The sequence below is a fragment of the Oratosquilla oratoria genome, chromosome 41 (genome assembly GCF_046742065.1).
Source record: "Oratosquilla oratoria isolate Oo_2021 chromosome 41, ASM4674206v1, whole genome shotgun sequence".
Lineage (NCBI taxonomy): Eukaryota > Metazoa > Arthropoda > Malacostraca > Stomatopoda > Squillidae > Oratosquilla > Oratosquilla oratoria.
In genome coordinates this window covers 21,772,022-21,785,863 of record NC_134817.1, presented here as the reverse complement: position 1 = coordinate 21,785,863, position 13,842 = coordinate 21,772,022, and the positions used below count along the sequence as shown (strand labels likewise).

Sequence of the window (13,842 nt, the reverse complement as noted above, 5' to 3'; positions counted from 1 at the left end):
GAAGACGCATATGGAATGTGTTCAGTAAGCACATGGACAGCTAGAGCCCGACAGGTAGAGTGGTACCACTTGGGAGTGATGCATACTGCAAAGATGAATGTCATCTATGGCCAACAGGAAATGAATCATATCTATTTCCTCTCCTTGTCCCACGAAGTATTTCTTTTCCAATTAGGCACCACCTACCATGTTTTCTACTTATGCAACTTGAGGTACTATCATGGACGGAACTGTGAAAGTTAATAACACGGAATAAGTGAATAAACATCAAACATGCGGGAACCTGTATTTATTTCTTATCACCCCCATTCTTGTTCTTATGTTCATTTAAAAAATAATTCCTTAAGCTTTATCTGATCTAGAATGGGTGCCGCATGCCAAAGAACTTATTTTAGTTGAACTTCAGCATGCCAGGGAACCAAGTCGGTAGGGTATGTATAGACGCTTTATCATAATCCGTGAATATAACACGGGTTGTACCGTAACAAAAGTTTATAAGGAAAAATTGTTCAGCATATTTGTCATAACACATTAGAGTTATTTCTGATTTTTGTGGGGTAAGTTCTCTGTATCGATGTTGAAACGTTCACGATGTAAACAATATCACGTGGACAGTTGGCTTGCACCCAATATTTTCACCAATGAGAGCCCTTCTCGGTTTCTCTTGACCAATCAGGAGCAAGTGATCACGTGATGGAAACGAACTCAAAACATTCACGTCTTCTCGAGTCAGTAATGTTGATACCAGTGTTGAGAGCGGTTCTGTGCACTACGAATGTCTTATAGTAACATTTTATTAAAATGAGCATAAACAGAGATACTTGCATCCACCTATTTGCAGGCGGGTGAGTTCATAGTTGTGAACATAACCACATATATGTGGTGTGGCATTTAGAAAAGAAAATGGGTATGCTATCACGACTGCAAGTATTGAACGCAACGAGGCTTGGTGAATCTTGCAGTCGATGCATTAAAACCTGGTGTTATTTTGATTGCATTCGTGACGTTTTCACCGTATTTGTTTTAGTTAAGAGAGAATATTAGGATATACTCGAAAGGATTAGGTTTAACATAAATTGTGATTTCTTCAAGAGGTGAGTGGGGTAGGAGAAGATTCAAGATCATAAGGGCCGGCCGGTTGTATGGCCTAGTGGGGATTAACCTCGTTTTCCATGGTTCAGACTACAGTCGTTGCATAATACCAACTATGGTAGTGCTAATGTACATATAAGATGGTGTCTGGTTTAATTTCAAGTGTTAGTGTTTTCGCATTGATATAGATCACCCCTGTCAAGTGGAAATATTTTTAAGCAATTTGCTGTTGTCACAGGTCAAAATAACACATTTTGTTTTGCAGTTGTGCCATAGTTAGATATTAATTCGTTTGCTTTCTCAGCTAACATTCATTTCTTGAAGTGCTATCCTTAAGTGCCTAATAAAAGAATCAAATTTTTACTTTTATCCTGATATAGTGATGGAAATCCTGATGTGTCAATAGAAAACATAATTCTACATGTCATTTTTTAGTGAAAATGGACTGATAAATTCTCAGGATGATGCATAGTTGTTTTTTAAACGAAATAAGTGTTTTTCTGAATTTGTTTGGGTGAAATAAAGTCATTTGTCTCTTAAGTCACAAAAGAATTTATGTTGCCATGTTTAGCACCTGAGGCGTAGGTGAGGAAATTATATTTGCAGAGAGGACCTCAGGGATTCCTTTGCCTATCTAAAAAATACCAATAAACTACTGTTCTGGTGAGGTCAGAAGTTGGATAGTTGCGTCAGGCCTGTGGCTAAGGGTGTGAATGAGTTAAGAGATGGGTTAAACTTTGTTGCATTTGGTTAGGCTGGGCATGGGCCCTGCTCTTGTAGCAGGAAATGTACTGTGTGTATTTGGTAGTTAATAAGGGACTGGGATGCAGTTGATGGCTAATTTCTATCTTACCATTATTAATTAAGTTGTTGCAAAATCTTTTGTTATGAACAGTTTTGTCATTAGTCAGTAAATGCTTAATTTGGTGAATATTGTGTTGTGGGTAAGAATGGATCTATAGGTAGACATAGGCAACACACTTGAATTATGTTAGGCACGTGTTTTTGAATGATACAAGTATTTTATATTCAGTGAATAGTAATAGAATAAGTTCTTTGTAGGGTTGTTAATTATTTGCTAGAATTTTGCTTTATTAGTGATCAGTCACTGTGACAGCACATTATCACACAAGCCTGTCCTTAGTTTTGAGGATCAACCCTGGCAAACTGTAAGACAGAATCAATATCTAGTTAGAACACTTAACTATTTCTAACCAAATCTCATGTTGTGACCTAAACCTGGCCAACAAATTAAGTTATTGGGCCAATTTGTAAAAAATTAATGTGTGTACTTATACAGTGATACCAAGCATTATGCAAAGATTTACTTTTATTTATAATATGTTATGCCAGGGTTATTTAAAGTTTCTCCAAGATTAAGTTTCAATATCATTGTTCTTGATAGGTTTGCTAATAGGATTTTATTTTGCCAAGTTAGTGAAATTGTATCTGCTTAACGTGACTGTCCTCAGTTTAGTTGTATTGTGTATCAATATAAGTGCACAGAAGTGAGTGTTTTTGTATGTACTCCTCAAAAATTGTACTTACAGTTCAAAACATCACTACTGAGGAAGGATATTAGGATTAGAATGCACTGAAAAAGAAAGATCTTGGAAAAGTGTATTCAGAGATATACAAGGTGGTTCCATGTGTGGGTGAGAAAGAAATTTCTATTATTCAGGAAAATAATGACCGTGGAGGAGAGAAGGAGGTATATACCTTATGTGAAGTGTTTGTGAAAGCAAATTGCAAGTGGTTTTCAAAATGGGGATAATGACATTGGTTCTGTGTTGTAGATGTGGAGGTACGATGGGGGCCATTGCGACGTGCCCCCTAGAGGTGATCAAGACGAGGCTCCAGTCCTCTTCGTGCATGATGGGTCCATTGCCTCCCCCTGCTGCCCGACATGGCACCTCCACTACTTGTCCAACCCTTCCTTCACATCCACGGGGCTTCAGCAATGCGCGGAGATTGTGCACGAGTGCACTGCGCAAAGGGTCACAAATTGTGCACCTGTCACAGCTTCCAGGCCCTGGCCAGCAACCTAATGCTGTTAGTATACTTCATTGTCTTAGGTAAGTGGTGAATGGTTTTATGTATTTATTTTGCATTTTAGCATTAATATTGGTAGCTATTAGTTTACATTCTTGTATTTCATTCAGTTATATGAATTACCAGTAGTAGTTGCAGTGTGTTCCTGGGAAGATTTAAGTAGATCGATAAATTAATCCATTGTCTTGGTTCTCTCAAAGGAAAGCCCCATAGCCCCCAGGTAAATTGGCCATGGCTATGGGTTTGACCCTTGGGTCACTCATTGAAGAAATTTTGTGGAACTGGAGTGAGTTAATGAGTGAGTGAGGGGAACGCTGTAATGTGCACTATGTCTGTGTCGGTTGCACCTAGAGTATTTGATGCCTGTTGTCAGACCAGTTCTCTGTTGGTAATGTTTCACTCTGGGGTTGTTGCCTCATAGGAGATTGGGTTTACTGTTACTACTGTAACTAGGGGATAGTGAGGTGCAATTTTGGGTGGATCATTGTTCTTTAGGCCTAGTCTTGTACTACATTGTGTGGGAAGTCAGGATCATGGGTGACTAATCTTGTAGTATTCTTCCAGTGATTGGTGTATGTATTTCAGTTGCTGTACCAAAAATGTTTCTTGGTGTGACTGATAGCTTAGTATCAATAAAAATGTGATAAAAGATGTAAAAAAATGTTTCTTGGTGTGACTGACGGGTTATAAGTATCAATATAAATGTGATACAAGATGTAATATATTGCTTACAAGGTGATTGAAGTGATGTTGGAAAAGGAAGTATTGCCATCACTTCAAAATTTTAAGAGAGGATGCATAAAGAGGTAGATTTATATAGATTTGTCAGAATCCAGTGATGACAAACATTCAAAATGTCTTCAGTAGGCAACGGGAACTGGAATAGTGGTCTCACTTGGTGCCCTCCTATTTCTACATAAGAATTATGTCGTGGTACACAGTGTTAGGACTAGGTGGTTTTAACATAAAAGTTATCACTTGTAATAGCCATTAGGATATCAGATAATGAAATATGAATTCAAACCAGAGAATTGATGGGCCTCTTGATGGTGGAGCAGCATATAATGGAATGGGCAGGGAATTTTGGATTGATCTGAGTATATGATTAATCAATTATTTCATTGCCTAAGGGCTGATGGCTCCCAGGTAACCAGATTGGCCCATAAGCCACTCAAGGAAGGAATATTGTAGTGTCTGGGTATCACAGTGTAAGATGAGGTGTTTGGTGTCCTTTGTGATTGCTCCATCTAGGGCCTTTTATTGCATTTTGAATAAGATTAGATTGGGTATTCATGCAAGAAGATTTTAGAAAAGAATGAGGATTGGGTATAGTTGCTTGTGGTGTCAATTCATTGCAGGAGACCTATAGTCTCCAGGAATCTGGTTATGTCCACTGGCCTGGCCCATAACTCACTCAGATGATTTGGTTATAGCTGATGGGGGTGGTGGAATATTGTTTGTATCTGGTATGGCAGTAGGAATACTTGGAAATTGTAACAGTTCCTTTTTTAAAAGGTTTTTGAATGGGTTGTGATTTGGTTATGTTGTGTTATTGTTTGTTTTAGTCATAGCTGGTTTACCAAACATAAATGATGGCCTTTACATGATATATATTTTTTTGTGTGTGTAATTAATAAGGGAATAGTAAGATAATTTGCTGTTTTTTGCATAGATATTATGCTGAAGTTTGACAAATTCTAAAGTGCATGTGGTTAAAGGGGTTACCAGTATTAGTAGTAGTAGTAGTGTGTCTGGTTTGGTGTACATTTGATGATATATTCATATAGGTGTTGTTGCATCCTTATAATATTGAATAACCATCATTTCTGAATTGTTCACCTAATGCTAGGGTAAGAAAATAGGAGGATTGATCAAATATTTTTGTTAGATTTCACATTACATACAAGGTGTCTTCAAATAAGCACAAGACACCTAGAGAGCACAAAAGTTCACAGTTATATCATGAACTAGGAAAATCAAAAGCTAGGATAACATAGAGGCTTGTTTCTGTCCAGTAATATAATAATAGTAATTGTTGCCCACTGGTGTAAGACAGATAGCAGTCCAAATATTCAGTGCATATATATTGTTACTTATTGTTAACTAGCACTTCCATTGTTGGTGACAACAATGTACCAAGGAGTCATAAAGATAGTAAAAGAGACATTCAAGTAGTAATAAATGTTAAAAGTGTTCAACATTTTTTTGGTGAATACTGATCTATAGTCCTTAAAGAATGGTGCTTGATTGATTTTTGAACACTGTCACTGCAGTCCCTAAAATATGCATCCACTGCCCTGCATGTGCTGATCAACACAACTTGAGGCAGCAGTTATTATTCTATGTGCACTAGCCCAGTCATTTGTTTTCCACCATGGGGTAATCGTTCCATAGTGTTTTACATCTATTGCTGTATTGTTTTCTTTACCATTGTGGCACCTTCTAATGCTTTTAAGCTGTGCCTACAAGTTTGTTCCTTCCGTGGCCAGTGTAGAATCAAGCCACAGATACATATATTCTTGTTTTCTCTCTTGCCATCTCCTCATACAGTAGGACCTTGGAAACTTGGTGCCAGTTTCTTGAGTGCTGCATCCATAGATGATGAAAGTTTTGACGAGATTTTAAGACAAACAATGGGGAGATTGTTTCAAATGATTGTCTAGCAGCACCACTACTAGGAAATACCTATTGATGGTCCCCAGATACAAACTAAAAGCGTGTGTACATGCACACACTCCCTCTTCCTCCTGTGTATGTGTTATTTTGTGTAAGTTTGAGGGGGATGCATGGAAGTGTATGCCTATCATTCTCGTGGGAAGGATTTTAGTATGCAAGTGTAGATGTTTTATTGATATTTTAGTGTATCCAGTTCTTATTCTTAATTGTTTGTTTTGTGTTGTTTGTAGATTGTCAGTTTATCTTTTTAATTGTGGGGTATCATGCTCTGGGTGTATAGTTTTAGTTCATGTTAATGGTTTATATACAGTGAGTAGTATTTATGCTGTCTAACTGCTGTGCCTGTTACTGGTCTGTGTATGTTTAGTTTTTCATTTGCCTTCACTTTAATGTCTATTTGTCTATCAAGTGTTGATCTTAATATTTTTGGATTTTTGACCAGTGTCAGAATATGACCATTACATGTGACCATAAGGTACTTCTTAGATTCATGGAAGTTAGATTTAAGCAGTGTCATTGAGGACTGATAGGATATAGGTATTTATTGTGGCAGTCATAGTTCTTTTGATATCGAAGAAAAATAAGATATATGTGTATGTCTGTTTGTGTATGGTGCCAGTGTACATGAAAGGAGTATTGCTTGTGGGTGTCCTATCTCATACTTTCCAGTTTATCATACTTAGCTTCAAATTCATAAAGGTTTTCAACTTGGTCTGTATCTGTTTATGTAGGTGGTGCACATTGATCTGGTTATTTCATCCCAGTTTGCAATTTGCTGTCCCTTATTTTCAGTACTGAATATTGTTTTATTTTCCTCTGCCATACTTAATCTGTAGTATTAGATGTACACCACCAATAGATCAATTTAAAATTGTATTATCTGATGGTGAATGAACAAATTGAAGAATAAATGCCAAGCAAAAATACATAAAATTTGATCTCATATTTATATAGTATTTGTGATCACTTTCTAAGATTCATGCTGGAATGACGAGAGTAAGGCTATCTAGTTTAGTTTTAGAATTTATATATACATATATATAGTCTACATACTAGTACCAATGAGAAATACCAGCAAGTGGTGGTCCTGGGAAGCAGATGTCCATTTTGCCTGTCTTCAGAATCCATGAACACCCTAACCTTCTGGAGGTGCAGTCAGTGGCTGATGCTTGGTCTTTAGACTGGGTTTAGGCTCTAACTTCAACTATATTTCCTCCATGTTCTCGCAAAAGGAGAGCTGGCAGCTGATGACATCTACCCTCCTACTAATACTATTAGCTGTTGACATAGAGAATCTTACATTAATATGTAATATGACACAGACAACAGTTCACAGTTGTTAGAGAGGGATCCTAAGCCCTGTCTGTTGATGAGTGTTAGACCATCATTTTGCACCTGATGGAGGTGAAGGGGTTCATGAGTTTTGAGAAGGGGGAGTTCTGCTTTCTTGCAAGACCACCACAAAGTCACCTACCATTGGTTCCTCAGCCTTAGTGTATATAAAAGGGTCAGACTTCAGTCGCTGTCTTGAAATAATGTATAATATTATTTATAAGCATCCCTTGTTCCATCATTGGGCAAATGTATTGCTCCAGTATATTTTAGATAATTTCAGCCACATTGGCACTTCCTCTTACTATCCAGGGAAGCCTGTAGAATTGAATAGATGTGCTTTCACTACATTAAACAAATGAAAATAGATAATAAAATAATAATTAATTGCCTTTAATCATGGATAGTTGGCTTTCAGTACATCCACAGTAATTGGTTTCATACACTACCTCAGTTATACTGAGGGTGCAATGGAGTGGATGAAATGGATAGAAGACCATATATGAATTTAATGATGTTTGAGTAGCTAATTTTCAGTGAATTCCAATCAGATTTTAACATTAATAAAATGCTATTAAACTTAGACCCAAGGTTATCCCAAGTTGAAAAAGATCAATAGTAAAATTTGGAACAGGTTTCCATAAGCTGGATAGAATTGTTCGTCATCTGTCAGAACGAGGCCAGTAGATGTGGCAAGTTGTTCTAGTACCCCAGAAGATGTTAATGATTGGGTGTTTTTAGGTTTAATACATCACCAACTGTATTGAATAATTTTTAGAATGATTTTGAGTACAACAATATAGAAGTCTTCAGTTTTAGTGCTTAGGGCATCCTTGAAATAGGTATAAACTAAGCTGGGTCAGGTTTAAAGTATCTGTAAATTGTTTGTCTTTCTTATGTAACATGGTATTGATGAGCCAAGATAAGAGGGAGGGAGGTGAATGGGAGTGGCGTATGTGGGGATGGAAAAGGTGGGAGAAGTTTTTATGCCTTTGTTTTTTTGGCTATCTCTTGTAAGCCTTTGGTATATGTATGTATGTATTGTATGTACAAATATTGACCTCGAGGTGGTGCATTTTTTTAGCTGTTCTGGGTCCTGGTTGGGTGTTTAAGTTAAGCTTATCCTGTGTGAGGATTAAATGGGAAGAGGATGACGAAAGTAGTGGCAGATTGAAGGAGGTTGGAGGAGGTATATTTCTCCAGTTAGACCATTAACCCCCCTCCCCACACATGAAGTTTGGGGTGTAGCTTTTGTTTCTCGGTTGCATCTTTTCAAGCTATTTTGTCAATTTGTAATATAAATGTTGCTTAGAAATACAGCTTTGATTTGGATAAGGGTAGGGATTGGCTGTATCACTGTACACAAATCTGGGGTTGACCAATGTTTTGGGTACATTATCAGGTAGCTTGGTAGTTGAAAGTTCGTCTTGAGCCAGATTTTTTCTCAGGTGATATAATTTTGAAGGTAAAAAATCGTTAATGTAGCTTATATAATATAAACCTGAATCGTGCATAAGGTCTCCATTATCAATTCATAGAGCCACCCTAAAAGATCGAGTGTGGTGTCTAAATTGATGATATCCTAATGTATAGGGCAAAAAGTACAGTGCTTTGCTTAAGTCTTCTTGCTCTCCGAAGCTGACACCATTCCAACCGAGGCTACCTAACCTGGATATGTGGTTTAAGTAGGCCTCATGATTGAGGAAGAACTTCGTGCACTTGTACCGAAACGGTCGTAGATTGGGCGGGTATCGCAGTTGTTTATACGGTTTTTTGTATTGATGAGAGGAATCGTCTCGTCTGCATTAAGGGATGTAGGATAAAGGTATTGCTTTGTAGAACTAGTCGAGTTCGTTTTAGTGTATCACTTTTTTTCGCCCCCCGGGCGCGTTTTGCTAGCGTCTGTGAATGCAATTTGATTGTTCATTTGATCTCCCTCACAAAGGTTATGCCCCAGGGGTCTTTAACGGTACTAGCCGAGGTTGTGTTCAATTTTAAGACCAGCTGCTTCCACTTGTAAACACGGTTGTTCTCCAGTAGCTGTTACTGACCAGGGTTGCCTGTAACGTTGCACTCGTAGTTCAGATTTGATGCGAACCATTAGGTGTGCTATTGTTTAATTTTGCCCGTTTCTACGAAGGAGACCAAGGCTTCTGAAGAAGAAGAACTTTTGTAGCGTAGGTAAGACCGGTCTGATAAGATTACAAAGTTGGACGTGTAAATAACTTACCTCGAGTTGGAACTCAAGGTAGATGCACAATGGAGATGTTGCAGACGGTTGCCAAAGTCATATGGAAGGCTTGCGCGTGGCGGCACTTCTTCGCAATTTTTGCCAAAGCCTTGAATGAAACCCGGTAAGCATGGCCTTATCACGTGAGAGGGTGTATGCGTACGCGCTCGCGCTAATACTGCGGTTGCAAGTGAAAGGTGGTGAAGTTACTGGTTGTCCAGGCAAACTCTTTCGTATTTTCGTAGTTAAATTGGTAGTTTATTGCATTAGCTGAGGGTACTAGGCAGCAAAAGTGCTGGGTGACTGGCTGGCACATCATGAAAGCGCAGCCAATCGTGCGTGGTGAGACAGCATTGCATAAGCATGGCGTTTCGGTCGTTTATGGGCGACATACACAGTTGAGATTCAACTTGACTGCATGGCTGAGAAAGTTGGGATATCTAGACACTGATGTTTATATATTATAAGATATATTTAGTTCCCCAAATAAACAGTGTTAGTAAAAGCAGCCATCTAAATTGCGTTTCGCAAACCAAATTCCTTAATGCTGCTTCACTTTCCTTCTATTCCCAACCCCATTCTCAACCTCCACTTGATAGATGATTCACGGAAGTACTATTAATGTAGGTCGTTAAGGAGTTAGCTGTGGATTGGGAGGTATCGTTGCAGTTTTACGTTTGGGAGGACAAAACAATCATCAGATCAGTCATGTGTTTACAATAGCGAGTGTTTGACGCAAAAATAAGATATTTTAAAATAAATGGGCGGCACAAGAATGAGAATACACACCGCTCGGCAGGATAGCAAAATTGTTAAGAAACGTGCCATTATACCTTGTGAGCCGTGCCAAGAAGATATTATAGTCTGTCTCGTTGATTAGCTGACATCCGTGTGTGTGACGTCACAAATGCAGTACAGCGAGGACGGTGGAGCCCGACCCGTTGCCAGAAATAGCCTGGGGCTGGCAGGCAAACTGACTAACAGGTGTACGCACGCACGCTTTGTGCTTCAAAGTGGATCACTTTAGGCAACCGAGATATGATTGGGATAGCCAAGAGAAAAACTGAATTGGTACAATGTAAGATTTTATTTTTTTGGGGGGGAGGGTTGTTTGGTGTAGTATATGTTATTAGAACCTGGGTGTTTAAATACAAGATAACCTAGAGTGTGTTACCTTTGATTTCAGGTACATTATACATGTTGAGGGTCCCCGGGCGTTGTGGCGAGGCTTGGGTCCTAACCTGGTGGGCGTGGCGCCTTCAAGAGCCATCTACTTTTGCTCCTACTCACAGATGAAAAAGTTCCTCAACAATGGCATTACTCCCGACACACCGCTCGTCCACGTCCTTTCAGCTTCTTGGGCCGGTAAGTAATCACAAGTGGATTGCCGGGTCACATGCTTGGATGCGTGTTGGAGCAAGTGGTTTCCGATATTTTTTTAGTGGCTAGTTCTGCGGGACACCTAAGGTTCGTTGGTTCCAGGACTGAATAGCCTCTCAATAAGAGGAGTGCACGCACGCACGCACGCACATACACATCGAAGTGTTTACCTGTCAGGTATTAGAGACCTGTTTTGCCCAGAGTAAAGGGGAGGGTGTAGAGGGGGATGGGGGCTGCCACAGGTTTGATGATTCATAAGCTATTTGCAGTGGGCGAACATACCAAGAAACCACTTATTGTGTTACAGAGTTGTAACAATTGTCTAGGAGGTCGTGTGTATCAACATTCGATCCTGTATTATTTGTCAGTTCGTGGTAGTGGTGGAAGGGATTGAAGATCAGGGCAAATAGAAAGTAGGTTACTGGAGATTAATGCACACAAACATCTAGGGGAGGACAAGTATAACAACACATGGCGGGATGGAAAGGTAGGCAGGCGTGAGGGGAGTGAAAGTAGTAGGGATTTAGAAATATTCGTTGAAGAGAGGTTGAAATCTGCCTCCCCCACACACACACACGCATACACTATCGGTATCACTGACTACCGTACCCTTTCAAGAGAACTATCCACTCTTCCATGTAACTGTATTTTTGCTTGTATGTTATCGCAGGAAAATCCACGAATTGTTCCATATAATCGTTTAAAAATTGTAGTCGCACCTTTAACTTCTGTTCGATTGAAGAGAAAATAATGGGAACTGTCAGACGTTTATACACCAGTGAATACCTCACGATGACCACAAAAATATACATCGAATGAAGTCAGCTGGCGATATATTTCGCGGGCGAGGTTGGTAACACTTGCTGCAAATGACATCATAATCGTACTCAAAAGCCCCCATAATCCCTAGTACAATGATGAACCGGTTGTTCTGTGGCCAAACTGTCCTCCACCGTTTGTTTGCTGGGCCAACCCGGCAACCTGCCTCTCCTCTTCTCACCCTCCAGCACCACCCACCACCATCCTGCGTGCCTGTGACCGCTTATATCCGGATTTTACCAGTTTGTGCTCTCGGGTTTGTTTCTACTTAGCAAACTCAGCACGTGGTCAGTGGATGCTTATGCCTGGGGGTGGAGGTGGTGGGTTATGTAGTGCTGAATAATTATAACGGTGAGGGAGACTAATGACATGCACTTATTGTTGTACTGGCTTAACTTGTGGCGTCAGCTATAGTTAAGGGTGTGCTATTTCAAGAGATAGTTTTAACGTAACGGCGTTGTTGTTTACATAGTCCAAAGAAGTTGCTTGGTTGTTACAGGTGTCTGGGCGAGGTTTTGCCACCTCCTAAAGTAGTCGTTTAAACGGTACCGGATGGACTTTGTGGGGCTTGAGTAATTTGCCAGTACAGTGTGTGTATTTTCTATTGAGGTTTCGTGTTAGATATTTAATCTCTTGGCCACGATGATGCATCAACCATATTTTATCCCGGTCAGTACCGCATTAGCGATGTTATGTTTATTTTGATGCATTAAACCATATTCAATTAATGACGATTGAATTATCCGAAGGGACCAAGCGTGTTTTGACGAACGTTACGATGACCCCTTTTAAAACCTTATCAGTAAGGAACGCCATGTTCCCGAGAAACTTACAGCATTGTCGTATTGACGGGGTTCTTAGTGATTGGGGGTGGGGTGTCTGTCTCACCTGAACAAAATCATGTGGAACGTCTCAAACCCCATGCAGGTGTGGTTGTTGACGTGGCCAAGGAGATATGTTTTCCTTTTTGCTTGAGGTTTTGTCATAGATCGTGGGGATCGGTCACTCACCGTTCGGTCACATGGCGCAGCGTAGGGAATGAGAAAGCCAGTGCGCGCGCGCAAAACACGTGAACCTTGTATATGTATTTTTTTTCTTCTTCTTCCTCTTCTCTCTCCATCCTCAACCGGCAGGGCGTTGCATAAGTGAGCTTTAGTCAAAATAATAATATATTATTTTGATACATAACCTCATGGTGTACATGGGAAAGTATATTGCGTTGTTTCTGTGGGGATTTGAAATGAACGCATCCGTCACATAGCACGTACGCTACAGCGGTATATCATAAAATCATCCCTGTGTAGTTGCGTGAAGAAATGTTTTATAATGGCGGATGGGAAATAATGGATTCAGTCAGTCAGGACGTATGTCTAAAGGTTAAATTATATTTTAACAATCGCATAGCCAGTGAATGAACAAGGCGATGGAATGTGATAAGCATCAAATTGGTATTTGTATAAGCATGCAATGCGCTGATGGCAGCCAAATTATTTTGCTAGTTTGCTTGTTGTGTTGACATTAGTTATATTCATTGTTCTACCTCGTGAAAGGTCATCGGTCACCATATTTTGCTATTGTGCTCCATTGTAAGGATCCGAGTATGAGCCAAGTATGTATAACAGCTTTGGGTATATTTGTCAGGAAGAATGTGTTAAGTAGATTTTGAGGTCGAAATGAATGTATTTGCCTATTTAGGACGCTCGGGGTTCCGTTTCAGTATTTCCATCGGTTAAAGTTGGCTATTACGTCTTGGTTCTACAGACCAGTAAGAGTGTACGGAAAACTGCATCCTTTATGCACTTCCCTTTGTATTTATTTTTTGATTTATTTATATGCTCCACTTTCATTGCACGCTTACGTCTGTCGATTAAGTCCACTCCTTTTATAGTTGTTTAAGGGGGATGGGGCACCGCATTGCTGTAACCATCCGACTTTAACCAGACCAAAATCCAATGTGCGTAATTAAGGGTGTACAGTATATATAGTTGTGGCATTAGTAGTAGAATGGAGGACCTTGTGTAAATAAAAAAAGTAGCATAGCGGCATCATATTCGCGGTTCATATAAATTAATTTTTGATTTGTAATTAAAAAAAGTAAAATGGCCTTAGATATCGGGAGTAAAAAACCCATTTCTTCATTGTCTCGTCAAAATGCGAAAGTTTGGTCGAGAGTGCTGGGGAGGGGGGAGTACATGTGTGCTCATAGAAATATATATAGACATTTCCTTCCCACACTGTCCAATGTGTTTACAGATAACCTT

At 39.5% G+C, this 13,842-nt stretch overlaps 1 protein-coding gene and 1 long non-coding RNA gene across 4 annotated transcripts in view; one reads left to right on the top strand and one right to left on the bottom strand.

Annotated features, from left to right (window-relative positions):
• Positions 1 to 693: 693 nt before the first annotated feature.
• The window catches only part of Rim2 (replication in mitochondria 2), a 38,581-nt gene continuing 25,432 nt past the window's right edge, over positions 694 to 13,842 (top strand). The window contains exons 1-4 of one of the 3 annotated variants that reach the window (XM_076178209.1): positions 723 to 845; positions 2,643 to 2,803; positions 2,889 to 3,167; positions 10,569 to 10,747. In XM_076178209.1, coding sequence (XP_076034324.1) covers positions 2,781 to 2,803; positions 2,889 to 3,167; positions 10,569 to 10,747 — 481 coding nt within the window. In that variant the 5' untranslated portion in view covers positions 723 to 845; positions 2,643 to 2,780. Of the gene's footprint in view, positions 846 to 2,642; positions 2,804 to 2,888; positions 3,168 to 10,568; positions 10,748 to 13,842 lie in introns of all 3 variants that reach the window. The other 2 variants (XM_076178207.1, XM_076178208.1) reach the window with 2 other exon arrangements.
• Positions 3,196 to 10,551, bottom strand: LOC143021032 (uncharacterized). Its single transcript, XR_012965967.1, has 3 exons — positions 10,216 to 10,551; positions 6,893 to 7,098; positions 3,196 to 5,730 (listed from the first exon to the last, which is right to left on the bottom strand). It is a non-coding gene; the product is annotated as an uncharacterized LOC143021032 (long non-coding RNA).